Here is a 15,530-nt window from a genome sequence, read left to right as displayed (position 1 = left end):
GAAATCAGAGATAACTTTTTTTTCAATGACAAGTCATCAGTTTTTCTAGGATTCCAACCCCGCTGGTGATACGGAAATTTTGGACCTTTAGTTAAATAGGTGGATCTTCAAGCCCCCCCCCCCAAAGGGGCTTCGAGCATGCTAGCGGTCTGCCTTTGCCGAGGGTGTCCTTAGATTCCTTAAAAGGGTCCTTAAAGGGTCCTTAAATTTATCTCATTAATCATTCCATTCCATTCTGTTTTGCTTATTATGTTTACCGAAGGAAAGCATATTGTCTTTGCTCAATTTCTTCTTCTTCTCACTGACCTCTGACCTGGTCAATGACCTGAACCAAACTGTCTCTCACCATGGTAACTGGTGTTGGGTTACATAATGTTGCAATTTTATAGTAGGAGGGATTTAGGCTCCTGTCACCATATATATGAATGTATTTGAGTAAGAATGACATAACAGAGCAGACTATATGCGAAGGTAAACATTATGCATTTGCTTTGCAAATGTTACTTTTCCTTTATTTTTTTTAATTGTATGATGTCTTGTTTATTCGAAGATTTGCGGATAGCATATCTAGCAGAATGTGGAAAGAATCGCAAATTAAGCAGTACATGTTGAACTCTTTTATTTCAAGGTCATAACTAAATGTGTTCCTTCCATGACGTAGGAACTACGTCATCATTTTGTGTGCGCACGTTAGGATTACGTGGAACGCCTCTTCTTGCCGAACAGCCAACCACCGCCCGCGTCTGGGTCCACGTACTCGTGCACGGGCACCCTGACCCCGATACATGCCTGCTCCGCGCCGCTAGTGTCTTTCACCGTGGCCCTGAGCTCATAGTCTCCCTAGAAACAAATAAAAAACAAATAAAAAACAATAAACAAGCATAGCATGGAAGTCCATCCGTGTTGGTACAAGTCATTATGAAATAAAGATTAAACTTTAACTTCCAACATTGGAGTCAACCGAAAATTTGGGGTAAGTCCCTATACTTGCTAGTTAATGTCGGAAGTTAAAGTTTAATATTTATTTCATAACTAACAAGCAGCTAACATTAGAAAATTAAATATTATAAACAATGACCCCCCCCCACACACACACACACGCACACATACACACGCACACACTATTTTTCTAAGGTATATAAGTTATTCATTCGGACCTTATTATATGACTTTTGGACTTATATTCAATTTGTTATATTGTGTGTTTGCGCGTCTGTTTGGCTAAATAGGGACAGGACGATGCGAGAAGGTTGGGTGGTGATTTTCACAGTTGGTTGACCGGGTGGTCAAGCCTGAAGGTGACCCAGCATGCACCGGGTGGAAGTAAGACAAAAAACATAAAACACCTAAATGTCACAAAATCCCCAAATACTTTCAGGAGTCTAAAATCTCCGTTTGTTTGTTTGTTTGTTTGTTTGTTTGTTTGTTTTTGGTATGATTTGCATGACGCTATGCCATGTGTGGGGAAATTAATACGATTAAAAGTGGGGAAGAGGCAAAAGAACAACCTGTAGGAACTTACCGAAGCTAGGAATGTGAGAATGCCGGACTCCAATCCTGACAGGTCGATGAGTTTGTTCCAGCCCTTGATGCCGTAGTGTTTGGGCGCCATGCCCTCACAGCCGCACTGTCCCTCCGGTATCCCCATGAGCGTGGCGTCGGGGTAACACACCGTGCTGTTGGACAGGGCGTCGAACGGCTTTCCGTCCGTCAGGATCTGACAAAGGTCTCCGTAGTCACTGGTGGGAGAAGAATGAAGGGATTATACTTTGATAAAGACTTAATTCTGAATGTGTTTTAATCGGTCTTCATGTTCGCATATCAGTGTGTATGTACTATATATGTCTGAGAACCAAACATAAAAGATATTGATAAAAAACAAAAATTAATTGTTATACAGTGTATTTGCCAAAACTCAAGTACTTACCTTTTTTTATTTCATGATAGGCCATATGGTGCATCAGAATATGTTTAGTGTTTAATATGGCGTATCATTACCTTGAACTTGAAACTCGTTTTGACATTATAACCAAAACAAACTGAAGGGCAGGGAGGTTCAAGGTAAAAGATACCACACATGTTTGTACAATATATTTCAAAAATGTCTCAAAAATGCGATACGTTTCCGAAATGTCTTACGAATGTCTCAAGAAAGTCCTTGATTCGTCTTCCATTTGTTCGACATGTGTGGCAGGTGCTTAACTTCATGTTTCCGACGTACATGTTATTTTTTTTTTTTTTTATTCCGAAACATGTAATCACAAGACGTGGTGGCGACACACTCAAGTTTTTTCAACTTATATTAATGCCGACACCAACACAGGGACAGTACAATACTCATTTACACCTGAGCTAAGTGAGGAAAGTCGTGTAAAGTGCCTTTCCCAAGGGCACAAGATCGGTGGCATGTCAGGACTCGAACCCGGGGCCTCTGGTTCCGAGTCGAGAACGCTGCCGCTGCGCCACACGACCCCACCTACGTGGGCGCGACGTACATGTGAGCATGGTACGTAATGTGAGTCTGCTCCAAGCGCAGATGTGCTTTTATCTGGCTTTGTTAATTTTTTTTACTGGTATTTCTTTCCGGGTGGCAACCTGGACAATTTTGTACTGTCTTTGCAGCCACAAAAGATCTGCTTGGAGATTAGGTATTTACGTAGTAGTAGGCTAGTTCACTATATATGTACATGCAATGGGGGCGAGTGGTACTTTTTGTGCAGTCGTTCAACAAAGCTGGTGCTTACCATGTCCCTACGCCGTACACAGGGTCCACAGGCAGACAGGGGACCTGGATAGTCGTACCGATTCCGCCGAATAACCAGATGGCCCGCCACGCTTCAATACGGGCAAAGAGAGGCCCAACAACCTGCTTCGTCACATCGACCTACACGAAAAATGTTTCAGTTCCATTATGTTATTCAAATATTTTGAGCAGAATTCTAGATAGAATTGTTGTTTTCCTGCTGTAATAATATTTTAACATTCAGATACAAACCCTAAACCGTTGATGAAGGTTAGACTTTCGGGTAATGAGATACACAAGAAAACAGTTTCTCAAGCAACAGGATAGATTTTAGTTTTGTCTTTGTTGAATGAATGTCTTTGTTCCCCTTATACAGATTCCGTTTGTCACTGACGAAAAATAGTGAATGCCACTTGAAACGTCTGACAGTTTTTAAAATCCATCCAGTTGCTTATTAATAAATAACAGTTTTCTTGTACAAACCCTTTGCCATTTGACAAAGGTAATCATTGAATCAAAAGCAATGTTAAAATTCGTACCGATTCAACGTCTATCTGCAGAAAGCAAAGTTGTGAATACTAACATCAAAGTCAATGATGGTGAAGATGCCTGGCAATTCCAAGTCAGTTCTGTCAAAAACGAAGTTCCAGTTCTTGAAGGCACGATCAGGATTGGCTGAAATATGAACAAATATGGAAGATAATTTAGTATAAACATGATACTGGTTTCGATATGACTTTGTATATAGATACACTGTGTAGCTGCTATACAAAAATGCATGCATTATATAAGCATGTGTAAATGTTACTTTTCTTCCTTTGTGTGACTGTCTGCTTTAATGTGTTATTACATGTATAGATCTATAATGCGTTTTCTATGTATTTTGTATAATGTATAATGTATTTTGTATGTATATATACAAAATCATATCAAAACATTTTATCAATTTCGTGCATGCATGATAAACGTTTACCAATATGTTACAAGCCAATAATATTGTAACCAACTAATTTATTAGTACTATATCAACAACAATTACTAAACATTTAAGCTATACGCAATGAAAAAAAACTGATTCAACTTTCAGAAAAGGGGTAAAAATAGAAAAATATTACTGTAAATTTTATGATTCATACACGTAAATATACTAAATTTCACCTATGTCTAACCAAGATGTCAATGGCGTCTTTGCATTAACTTAACAGTTGGGAAAACTCATTAACTTTCGTTAACTTTTGATTTAATTAAAAACAACTTTTTTTTAACTCACAGCCACAATCGAAGACCACAACTTGGGGTATAGGCCCAGCTAGGTTTCCAAACTGGTAGGTAGAATCGTACACAGTCTGTGCCGATACAACGGCGACTGTCGCAAGCAAAAACACCAACATGTCGTCTGCAGGTTGTCCTCTCTTTGTGGACTGTGTTTTTCTGTCGTATGTTATTTGTATCGAAGACCTTGGGTTTATCTTAAGTTCTATATACACAGCTGGGAAAAAGCATCTTAGACAAAAAAATAAAGGTTGCACCGGTATGTAAATATTATCCTTGGAATCTATATACACAGAGGATGCAGATTGTCATACTTAGGATATATGATTATCATATATTGATATTGTCACATTATAAATAGTCAAATCGATGTAGACCTTTAGCTAGCACATGTTAAAAATATCACACTACCAACCGGTGTATCTATCTGTAACTTGAGCTCAATTTCTAATTTTATAAATTTTATGCATTTATATTGAGATTTTTCTTTCGTATTCTAGCTCTAAGACACGTAGTTTTAAATCTCTCTCTCTCGCTCTCTCTCTCTCTCTCTCTCTCTCTCTCTCTCTCTCTCTCTATATATATATATATATATATATATATATATAGGCTAAAAGCTACAATAACAAGACGACCTTCATTTAACCAACTCATATTTGATTTAGTAGGTCTTGATCTATTATTATGAAATTTGTTGATCAAGCTCGATTTGTGACGTCTGTGGCGCATAAAAATATCACTCACATAGAGTGAGGATATCCGAGTACACATTTGCACGGAACACTTTAAACTTTGTCCCTAGTGACTGTACTTAATATAGCATAGCGATGAGAAAGGCTGCATCCTATCGTCACATTGTCAGGCATACATTGACAATCAAAATATAGTTGTATTGGCTAGGTTCCCAAATATGATTCATTATATCGCAAATTAGATGAAGTGTTTGGAAAATGGCACAAAACATATTCGCAAGGAAGAAAACACTAGTATTTTACATATCAGTGAGTTGGTCAACTTATGCAAAATGAAATAAATATCTTCACTTATTAATTGCCATGTTTTGAGAAATAACAAGACCACAGTAGCAAGTGCTTCATGTTGTTTTATTTCTACTGCATTGTGTAATAGTTTTCATTTTCTTTGACGACGTCAGAATATTTTGTGATGACGCCATTTTGTTTCGTGATGACGTCAGTGCCTTTTGTGCTCACTTCAGTTGTTATCACTGACGTCCCAGTCTTGTGTGCACAAGTTACAGCAACTTTGCTGATCGCTTCTTTCTGCCGAAGAGCCAGCCTCCGGTGGCGTTTGGATCCTCGTACTCTTTCACCGGCACCCTGATGCCGATACACGCCTGCTCCGCACCGCTAGCGTCCGTAGCCGTCAACCTAAGCTCGTAGTCTCCCTACAGTTCGGTAAAAACCAACATTAGTGTATATATAGTGTGCAGACTATAGCTTTAGAAGGCTAGATCATCGGGCCACTACGTTTGGTCATTGAAGGCTATACTTAAATATGCTGAAACAACCATATAAAATTACTTTCCCACATTTCAATCTAGAAAAAAATTCTTCTGCAACAGAAAGTCACAAGGACCTTGACCTTTGTCTTCCTACGACATACATGTACCAACGTACCAAATATCATCAGAATCCATAAAGGCGTTCTGAAGTTATGCTGACTACAAATGTGCGGAAACACAAACACACACACACACATACAGACACACGGACACGCCAAAAACAATACTTCCATTTTTCAATGAGGTAACAAGTTGCATAAATTAAGTCCGTTGTCACTTTATCTTGTTGTTCATCTAGCTACTTCATTTTAAGGATTCTTATGAATAAAAAATGTCTTGTTTTTAGACATAAGTCATTGCTGCATGTCGAATATCTACCTGTGCGAGGAAGGTGAGAACACCGCTCTCCAGGTCGGTCAGGTCCACCGTCTTTTGCCAGTTGCTGAGACTGTAGACCTTAGGAGAGATCCCCTCGCACGTGCACTGGTCCTCCGGGATGCCCAGGTCTATTGCCTCGGTCCAGCAGGTCGGGGCGCCGGTGATGTTATTGACGGGGGCGTTTAGATCCAGCAACCCGCACAGTTCACCATAGTCACTGAGAACATACAAGATTCTTTATTGACACAACAAAAAAGTACAGAGACTTTTGTATGGTCTCCTACAACTTAACTAAAGATCTAACAAAGCTAAATGCATGTGTGGATAACGTCATCTTACGTACAGAGTATATGTATGATGTAACAATAAAGGTAAACTATTCTCTAACATGTGTTCTCTAAGATCGAAACATTCTTTAATGTATTTTCCTATTTGAACACTGTATTGGTTATCTCCCCTGAGAATGTAGTTGCATTTATCTATAGCATCTAACGTATTGAAATCAATTGAACAAGCGGAAAGAAAGGTGAACAGCAATAGGCGCTTATCATTGTAGAGTGTACAATCCATTATAAAATGGTGCTCATTTTCAATCATGTTTGGACAAAATGGACAGAACCTTTGGTCATTTGGTATTTTCTTGTATCGACCCATTTCTATGTTTAATTTATGACAACTTAATTTTGTGATCGCTTTTCGGATATCTAGATTGTGTATACTTGAGAGGTATTAACAAAGGCAATAGTGGGGGCTTGTTAGCCTTCTGTGCAGGCCTCCGGGCGGGTGGAAGTTTCGATACTGCGTTTTTTATAGAATTTTTTGCCGGCTATATCACAACCAGCCTCCCAGAGAACGTATGTGCCCGCCACGATGAAAAATGGGTACCTGAATTCGGTTGGAAAGGTAAAAAGCGGTGGAAGGAGTGCATGGGCTCTGCATTCCAATACCATGCCCTAGATTAAAAAATTTAGACAATGGGGCTAACTTTTCCTCACTTTGGCTATTGGAGCAGCTGAGAATATCATTTTTGCTTTTCGAAATGTTGAAAGAATGAGTCACAAAACAACGAAGAAAGCTCTAATTCAACGTTGAGGAATGAACAACACAGTATCAAGATTAAACATTTGCATTACCTATATGATTCAAATAACACAGAGAAAGTAGATTTTCCGTAATCTCTAAGCAGATTCAAAAGGGCAAAGGGGGGTCTATATTCTCAAATGCAGTGGAAGACGAAATTCATTTCATCTCTAATTGTCCATTTTATGACGACATCAGAAAACAATTATTTAGCACCGTGTCCAAAATGCTCCCTTACTTCCCCACCATTCCCTACCACGAAAAAACAAACAATTTTACTACTAAAATCAAAGAACCCACATATTATAGAAGAAGTGGGTAAATTCGTCTTCCACTGCCTAAAAAGAAGAAGTCAAACCCAGTAAATCTAGTACCATGCATGTTGTAGAATATAGTATAATGCTAGACGTAGATATAGTCTCACATACCACTGTATTTTCTTTCTTATGTTGTTTGTAACTGCAATTAGCCCTCGGGCATGTATTTGCAATAAACTTTCTATTCTATATTGGCCTATAACGGGTACATGCGACCAATATAGACTCCCCTTGCCCAACAGAATTTACTTGGAGATTAGATCTAGCGATCTAGAATCTACTTAGAGATTAGATCTAACGATCTAGAATCTACTTGGAGGTTAGATCTAGCGATCTAGATTCTATCTTCAGGAACTCACCAGCTCCCGATGCCGAAGTCCTTGCCTGTGAGACCGAAGCAGCCCAGCTGAATAGTTGACGCCGCCCCACCGAACAGGAAGATGGTCCTCCAGGCGTCTATCCTACCGTACAGGGGTCTAGGGACGGGCTTGGCTACCTCAACCTACGGGATGCAATTTGAAGTACGATAAGTAACCTCGTATTTCCCCCAGAACTATCGTAGACTGGAACTCGTTGCCACCAAGTACAGTTGGGGCATCATCACTAGAAAGCTTTAAGCAACTCCTGCAATTAAATGTCCAAAGATTGAGTTTAACAAGTCGTTCGGTGTGATATAGCTAGCTGCGAAGCTGACGTGTTACGCCGGAGGGCGGTTATACCGGCTATTCCGATACACATACAGACGATTCTACATCAAAAATGTGTTTACGCTATGTTTTTTTTTCATTTATCTACTTTCTAACATCTACTTCACTTGTGCGTTTCCCAGGCAAGAAATAAGCCGTTATACATGCTTTGTATATAGCCAACGTTTGCATCTCAACTTAAGCAAACTGAAGGAGCCGTTTTGCTACTATTTGTTACGGGATTGGGCAGCGGGGAGAAGGTAAAAGAGATTTTGGCGGCCCAATCTTTGGTACAGCGTTTGAAACTGGAATATTTAGCCTGTAGTTACAACGTTAACGTTATTTTGATGAAAACTGATGGTGCAAAAAAGATGACTAAACCAAGTGTGCTCTAAGCCAGTATCATTAACACTATCTTGCTGTACATTTGTTGTTATCTTAGGGTCGTTTTGAATATTTATTATCTATCCATGTGATTTTGGAAACTACCCTACCTCAGCATCGATGATAGTGAAATTTCCAGGCAACTCCAAATCGTCCCTGCTGAAAACAAACTTGGGGTTTCGGATAGCCCGGTCCGGATTGCCTGGAATTAAAATAAAAGGACAAAATATAAAACATCATAAAAAAATGAAACTCCCTTCGTAAGCTAGGTCTTCAGATGAATTTCTTTTTGACGAGCAAGGAAAGGCATTCTTTCGTTCCATTTCATTTACATTCAGAAATTTTGGTGTCTTCAGAATATAGCATCAAATTAGAAGAACTGGGGTCGTGTGGCGTAGCGGCAGAGTGCTCGACTCGGAACCAAGAGGTCCCGGGTTCGAGTCCTGACATGCTACCGATCTTGTGCCCACACGACTTTCCTCACTTCACTCAGGTGAAAATGAGTATTGTATTGTCCCCTATGTTGGTGGCGACATTAATATAAGTTGAAAAAACTTGAGTGTGCCGTCACCACGTCTTGTGATTACATGTTGGAATATACAAAAAAAAATTAACATACTGACAACTTTAGATTACTTTGAACACACTAGATGAAAGCTACAACCCATATGGTAGATATAAAGACTCCTGTAGGATTTTACAGTGGTTGTTGTCGTTGGCGTAGTGGCGTAGTGGTAGATCACTGGACTATGAAACGGGGAGACCCGGGTTCGATTCCGGGTCGTACCCGAACAAGTCCGAACATGCGCCGCGACGTTGTACCCTTGAGAAAGGTACTTTACACGACTTTCCTCACTTCACTCAGGTGAAAATGAGTAACTAGCTTCGGCTAGGGACGTCCCTCGGATAGGACATTAAATGGAGGTCCCGTGTTTGGGAGAGCCACACCCCACGCACGTTAAAGAACCCACCGCACTTATCGAAAAGAGTAGGGGACCTTCCCGTTGTGAGTGGTTCAAACATTACTGTCTGGTCTCTGGTTGGACATCTTTGAAGGGGTGATAGTCACCTGTTATGTCAATCCTTCAACATAAAATAATATTGTCATAAAATAAAATAAATACTTACTTCCACAGTCAAAGATGACAGCCTTGTCAATAGGTTGATGGAGATTTCCAAACTGGTAGTGCTGGTCAAATTGTCCATTCTTCTGTGCCCCCACAAGGGCAATAGTAGCGAGGAAAAAGGCCAACATGTTGTCTTTAGTATGAGTGTTCTTAGAAGAAAGCCTTAGCATACAGGTGTGGTATTTATACCACGTATCTATTAGAATACCTTATGTAATAGGACATTGTTGTATTTACCAAAGGATGAGGGGTACGTATGATAAGAATAACGTTATCTACTACTTACAAAACACGGTAATGTCGTGTGTGTTAAAGACAAGCATGGATTAATTGGGACACGTAGGGTGTGTTCGTGTGTTGATAAAGATTAAAATGGACACCCAACATAGCCTGTCAATTGTAAAATGAATCTCATACTGGGCCGTTTTAAATTTAGCGAACTTTCATCAAAAGTGATTCTTATGTCACTGTCATGTCAGAGAAATTTCATGCATGGCTCATAAGTAAGATTCAGAACACACATGGCATGTACATGCACATACACATATATGCATACCAATATAGTTTTGCCACCATGTGTGTGTACACGTGTGAATGTTTACTTGTGTCCGTATACGTAATTAGGCCACAGCAATTTTATGGATGACATCAGCGCACGCATTGATTTTCGTCTGATATTTTGGGGGAAAAAACGAGACATTTTGTTGCCCTCTGACGGTAGGCAACATGCCGAAAATAGGCAAAATATGTCATAAACGTCTATCGGTTCAGAGACAAGGGATCCAACAAAGCTTGACGCACGATTTCTTCGCCTCCGTAGCAGGCTTATAGAACTGGGGGTTTGGTGGTCTTCGGTTGTTTTCTGATTAGCCCAGTTCTAAAAACGGGGGTAATTCAACCAGGCCGGCTATGTTGTCTATATGCGATCAGAAAATAGCACATAAAAGATCCCAAAGACCATGAAGACCCCCCCAAACCCCCAGTTTTTTGCATGCTATGGAGGCTACGATTTCTGGTGTTTGAATGGCAACAAGTGGATGGGGCATTACCTCACCACAGACCACAAATGGTCAGACACGGGAAATACAGTTACAGATTCACAAGATAATGAAGAAAACAAGAAATTCACAAAACCCAACCAACATAATACATTCTCATAAGAAATGTATTACTTGTTTCCATCTATGATTAACCTACAGCATACAGTCTATTCTTACATATAGGTCCGGATATCTGAAGGTCTGATGTCATGCCAGTAAAAACTACGGTGTTTACTTTTTTCTACGTGCGTCACAGAGGTATGTTAGGGCTAGATAATGGTGAGAACGTCCTTACTTACACCGTCTGTTATCCGGCCTGCTATCCACACGCCTCTCATTCTGTAGATAAACACTGTGTTTAATTTTTGTGTCAAGGCCTTAGAAAAATAAAATCTTGACATGCACGTCTTTTAAGAAATACCTCTCTTTGTATTGTCTTGTTGCAATAGGTAACATACATGCGGCAACAGTTTTATGAAATATAATTTTAGCAATAGTCATTTTGTTTGCTCAAAAAGCGTTGTAGAAAACATTGTGTAACATGAGAAATAAATATTAGGAGCTTATAAAAGAAAACCTAAAGAAATTGATCACTAAGACACCTGTTCACCTTCCCATGATTCTTTGCGGTGACCTTGTCCGGAGCTAGGTTATGACTTGGGAACCTGATATTAATATTTCCAATAGGCTAGTAATAATTATGCTCCATAACAGGTTTTACCTCTTTACAAATATTGACCCCCCCACCACCACCACGTCTCTACAAAAAGGCTTACTATGTCCTTGGTGCTGATATTACAATCTGGGGGTCATGTAGTTCCACGGGCATATGCATGGTGGCGTTTCTGACTTGTCGACTTTTGCAAGTATAGATTGCGTTTGTTCACTGAGTTGTAAATCAGAATTGATAGGGGACGCTTTTAAACTGTTCGTGTTGGTGAAAAGTGGACCATAAACTGGACAGTGGGTGTTTTTGAACCTCCTTGGTGGGTGTCACTGGAAGACAGAAGAAAAATGTCCAGACTATGCATGATGTACAAAATGACTAATAAACTGGTGGACGTACCAACTACTAAGTACATGATACCAGCTCTGAAAGAACAAGAAATAGCCATGCTTTTAAGTACCAGAGTTATCAACCAAGGATTGAGGTGTTCAAAAATTCATTCTTTCCTAGAACTATCGCAGAATGGAACTCGCTGTCACCAAGTACAGTAGGGGCATCATCATTAGATAGCTTTAAACAATGTTTAGAGTTAGATATTCAAGGGTTAGGAGTAACAAGTCGTTCGGTATAATGTAGTAAAGCTGGTGTGTTACGCCGACGGGAAGTTATACTACTCTCCAAGCAGAGGTTTGGGTTTTGGGGGTATTTTTAGTGTGTTTTTAGGCTTTTTTTTCGGGGTTTCTCTTTTGCACTGAATTTTTTTCCCACCAATAAAGATACATAACTTGTTCTACCAGAGTCGAGGGTTGGAACTTTACTATGTCACCAGACACTGTCGTTTTATATTTTATTTCTTCGTCTTGAAAGGCATTTCCTCAAGTCTAGACTGTCTTGCCCTAGACCACATTTAAACAGAGAAGAAACCTGCTTGACTTTCAAAAGTACCGGCGGTCTAACGGTTCTCAAGTGTGTGTGAAAGTCTGCCTAAAGGGCCCTAAAGAGGGCTACTGAGAGCACGAGAGTTTTCAGAACGGAAGCTTTTTGCCATATTGGTTCATGAATAAAGATGTGCGGTGAGATAGTTGAGGAAAGTCGAGGGCCGAATTAAAACCGCAGACTGGTGGCATTTTTGTGGTTAATCCTGTAAGGTACAAAAAGGTACAAACCACATTCGGCTTTTCAAATACTTCTGTAATTCCTGATTTTTTTTTTCTTGGTACTGTTTTATCTTCACTGTTTTCACTGTCACGTCTGTACCGTGAAATTATCATTACAGTTAACAAATAATTCCCTGACTTCTTTTCCCTGCACCTGTCGTGAATATATAGTTCCGTGAACATGTGCATTTTTCTCAGACGGTGAAATTTTGCTACCTTGAACATAAAGTGAATTACAGACATGTGTTCCTTCAAAACTAAGGAGAACTTGCGACAACTTATAGAAAATCTTATAATCTTTTTCGGCAACTGTAGCTTCAAGAACTAGTCTTACAAGACACAAAATTTCACTTTAAGAAACGAACAGTTCTATAGAAAAGAAGCAATAGTTCATTTCTATAACCGTCAATCATGTGTGTTTCAATTGTGTTCAAACTTCCTACGCTGATAATGTAATATAGGAAGATACATATCAAATAACCTTGTGTAATTTTTGTCTGAAAAAAGATCGGAAGTGTCGGCATGGAAGTGTTAATCGAGATTAAATTTCCATCCATAACGTGCCTTTCTCTGGAACCGAGTGCGGAAATTTGCCGGTCTAAGACAAAGACTTTTCAGGCGAAGAAAGGCTCTTAAGCGGTCCCTTAAGAGAGGCACCCGCGCCCTTAAGAGGTCGCGAGGGGTACTTTGATGTTTTAGAGTTGAGGGCACACACCTGGCGGAGGTACCGGAAGAAAGTCGTTAGGTGTGCACGTGTGTTAAGTACGGACACAGGCGAGTCTTTGTCTGAACCTCCGCACCGGCGGTGAGCTCTCTGTTCACGGGAAACAGCGTGATGAGCCGACTGACAGTTTTGATAAGATTGATGGTTAGAGGGAGGGAAGGGGGATCAAGTCTAGTCTTTGTCTTTTGTTATTTATCGTTTTTAGTACTAGTTAATTGCTTGCTTGCTTTGGTTTAGTTGTGGGGAAGGCTTGAAGAGATCACATTGGCCTTACCTAAGCACAGTCTTTTCTGTGACTGGATGGATGACTAAATGAATGAGTTTATTACTGCGTCTTGAATATTATAAGACATCAACAAATGAAAGAAAACATCGTATTTTACTATGTATTGTTTTTTTTTATTTACGTGCGAAGTAAAGAATGCAAATACCGCCTGTTTGTTAAAAGTTGCTGTAATGTAGCAAAAGTTCAAACTGAAATTGTATTTACGTACTCCCTTGCTACTTTTAGTGGAAGGGGGGAGGGGCAGAGCCCCAAAGATAACCTTCTTCGGGTAATGATAAAAAAGGAAGTAACACTGATCATCCCTATACTAGCGCAATGGGCTCACCCATGATCATCCATGGTCATCATCATCGGCATCATCATCATCATCATGGAGGTCAGTTGAAATAGATCTATTGGGTTATTCCATGCTTATAGCCTTATTGTCTGATCGAGTATATTTCTGGGTGAATCACTATCTACTAGATATGATCACCTAATGGCCCATGAGCTATTGATGCTTCTACATTGTACTGTGCATATAAATTTTGTGTTTGGAAATGGAATTGGGGAGGGAAACCTCAGAGATCATATGGTTTGACATTATCTGTCTGTTCATAGAAACTATTAGTATTAGGGGGCATAGAAGACTACCTGAAACCAGAAGCAATTGTTGACCTGGCATCCTAGCCTCTACCAGACTTCGTGTGCAACAAACTGTACTCTCTAGCAGACCAACTCCCCCGGTATATTATCTCTCTCTATTTGGTATATTTCTACTATTTCTAGCCGCCTCCCGAAGCCTGGTAGAGGCTACTGATATCCGTAACTCCTTAGGAAATCATAGTGGAGGCTTAGAGTTAGACTACGAGTGACGACCCCCCCCCCCACAAACACACAAGAACACACAAACAGTTTTTTTACCTATCAAACCACTCACCTTTGCCTATATATATACACCTTTAACTGGTGGACGTCCCAACTACTAAGTACCTAATACCAGCCCAGAAGAGAACAAGAAATAGCCATGCCTTCAAGTATCAGAGTTATCAACCAAGAATTGAGGTGTTCAAGAATTAATTCTTTTCTAGAACTATCGCAGAGTGGAACTCTCTGTCACCAAGTACAGTAGGGGCATTGTCATTAGATAGCTTTAAACAATGTCTAGAGATGGAAGTTCAAAGGTTAGGTGTAACAAGTCGATCGGTGTAATATAGCCAGCTGCCGCCGCGCCGCGTGCCTGCGAAGTTGGTGTGTTATGCCGAAAGGCGGTTATATCGGATATACAGATACAGATACAGATACCTTTATTTACATATCCACTGACGTCAATCCTCATGTATTATCGCGTACGGGACTTTGACAAGAGATTAGCCTTTAAAGCGTCACGTACGGCCATATTGACATTATGGCGGCCACAACACTTCAGACGAATTGCCGGATGGTTTGGCAACATCGTGACTTAAAAGTACACTTGAACTATGTCTAGATATGTAAAGAAAGGGCACATAAAGTTCGTATTCATGTTCGAAATTCCCACTGTAGGTTTTCGTGAAGAAAGTCAGTCTTTTTTATCTGATGACAGTAGTACTTCTGTACTATGTCGATCTATGCGTATATACATTGGGGAATACTGTTCTTAATATATATTACAATACAATAATAGAACATACAAACAGTGTTTTTACCTTTTCCTATACTAGTATATACACCTTTATTTACATTTTCATTGACGTCAATCCTTACGGATTATCGCGTACGTGACTTTGACAAGAGATTAGTGTTTTAAAGCGTCACGTACGGCCATGTTGACATTATGGCGGCCACAACACTTCAGACGAACTGTGAACAATTTGCCGGATGGATTTGGCAACATCGTGACTTAAAAATGAGTGACACTGTTTTTAAGTACTTGAACTACGTCTACCTGTGTGTAACCAAGGGGCAAGTAAAGTTTGTATTCGTGTGCACACTTGTAGGTTTTCGTGACGAAAGTTAGTTTTTTTAATCTACTTTATTTCTGTACTTTGTAGATCTATCCGCGTATATACATGGGTAAAATGCAATTATTGATATATATTATAATACATTAATACTAACTTTTCTAGCTTTTCTGGAACAGAAGCTTTAAACTCCATGTACGAAGGTACTGTTCTCTCTCTCTCTCT

General features: G+C 39.8%; 2 protein-coding genes across 2 annotated transcripts; both read right to left on the bottom strand.

Moving 5' to 3' along the window:
• Positions 1-602: 602 nt before the first annotated feature.
• LOC109467353 lies at positions 603-4,170 on the bottom strand. The gene is made up of 5 exons (XM_019765296.1): positions 4,014-4,170; positions 3,327-3,418; positions 2,745-2,884; positions 1,523-1,739; positions 603-840 (listed from the first exon to the last, which is right to left on the bottom strand). The coding sequence occupies exons 1-5, from the start codon at positions 4,132-4,134 to the stop codon at positions 697-699; spliced, it is 714 nt and encodes a 237-aa protein (XP_019620855.1). The 5' UTR covers positions 4,135-4,170; the 3' UTR covers positions 603-696.
• Positions 4,171-5,154: 984 nt separating this feature from the next.
• On the bottom strand, positions 5,155-9,677 carry LOC109467340. Its single transcript, XM_019765284.1, has 5 exons — positions 9,511-9,677; positions 8,493-8,584; positions 7,672-7,814; positions 5,916-6,132; positions 5,155-5,420 (listed from the first exon to the last, which is right to left on the bottom strand). Exons 1-5 carry the CDS (start codon positions 9,635-9,637, stop codon positions 5,268-5,270), a joined length of 732 nt encoding a protein of 243 aa, XP_019620843.1. The 5' UTR covers positions 9,638-9,677; the 3' UTR covers positions 5,155-5,267.
• Positions 9,678-15,530: the final 5,853 nt, after the last annotated feature.

This window comes from Branchiostoma belcheri, unplaced genomic scaffold (assembly GCF_001625305.1).
Source record: "Branchiostoma belcheri isolate BF01 breed outbred unplaced genomic scaffold, Haploidv18h27 scaffold18, whole genome shotgun sequence".
Lineage (NCBI taxonomy): Eukaryota > Metazoa > Chordata > Leptocardii > Amphioxiformes > Branchiostomatidae > Branchiostoma > Branchiostoma belcheri.
Note: the sequence above shows the minus strand (reverse complement) of the source record. Positions and strands in the feature narration are given on the sequence as shown.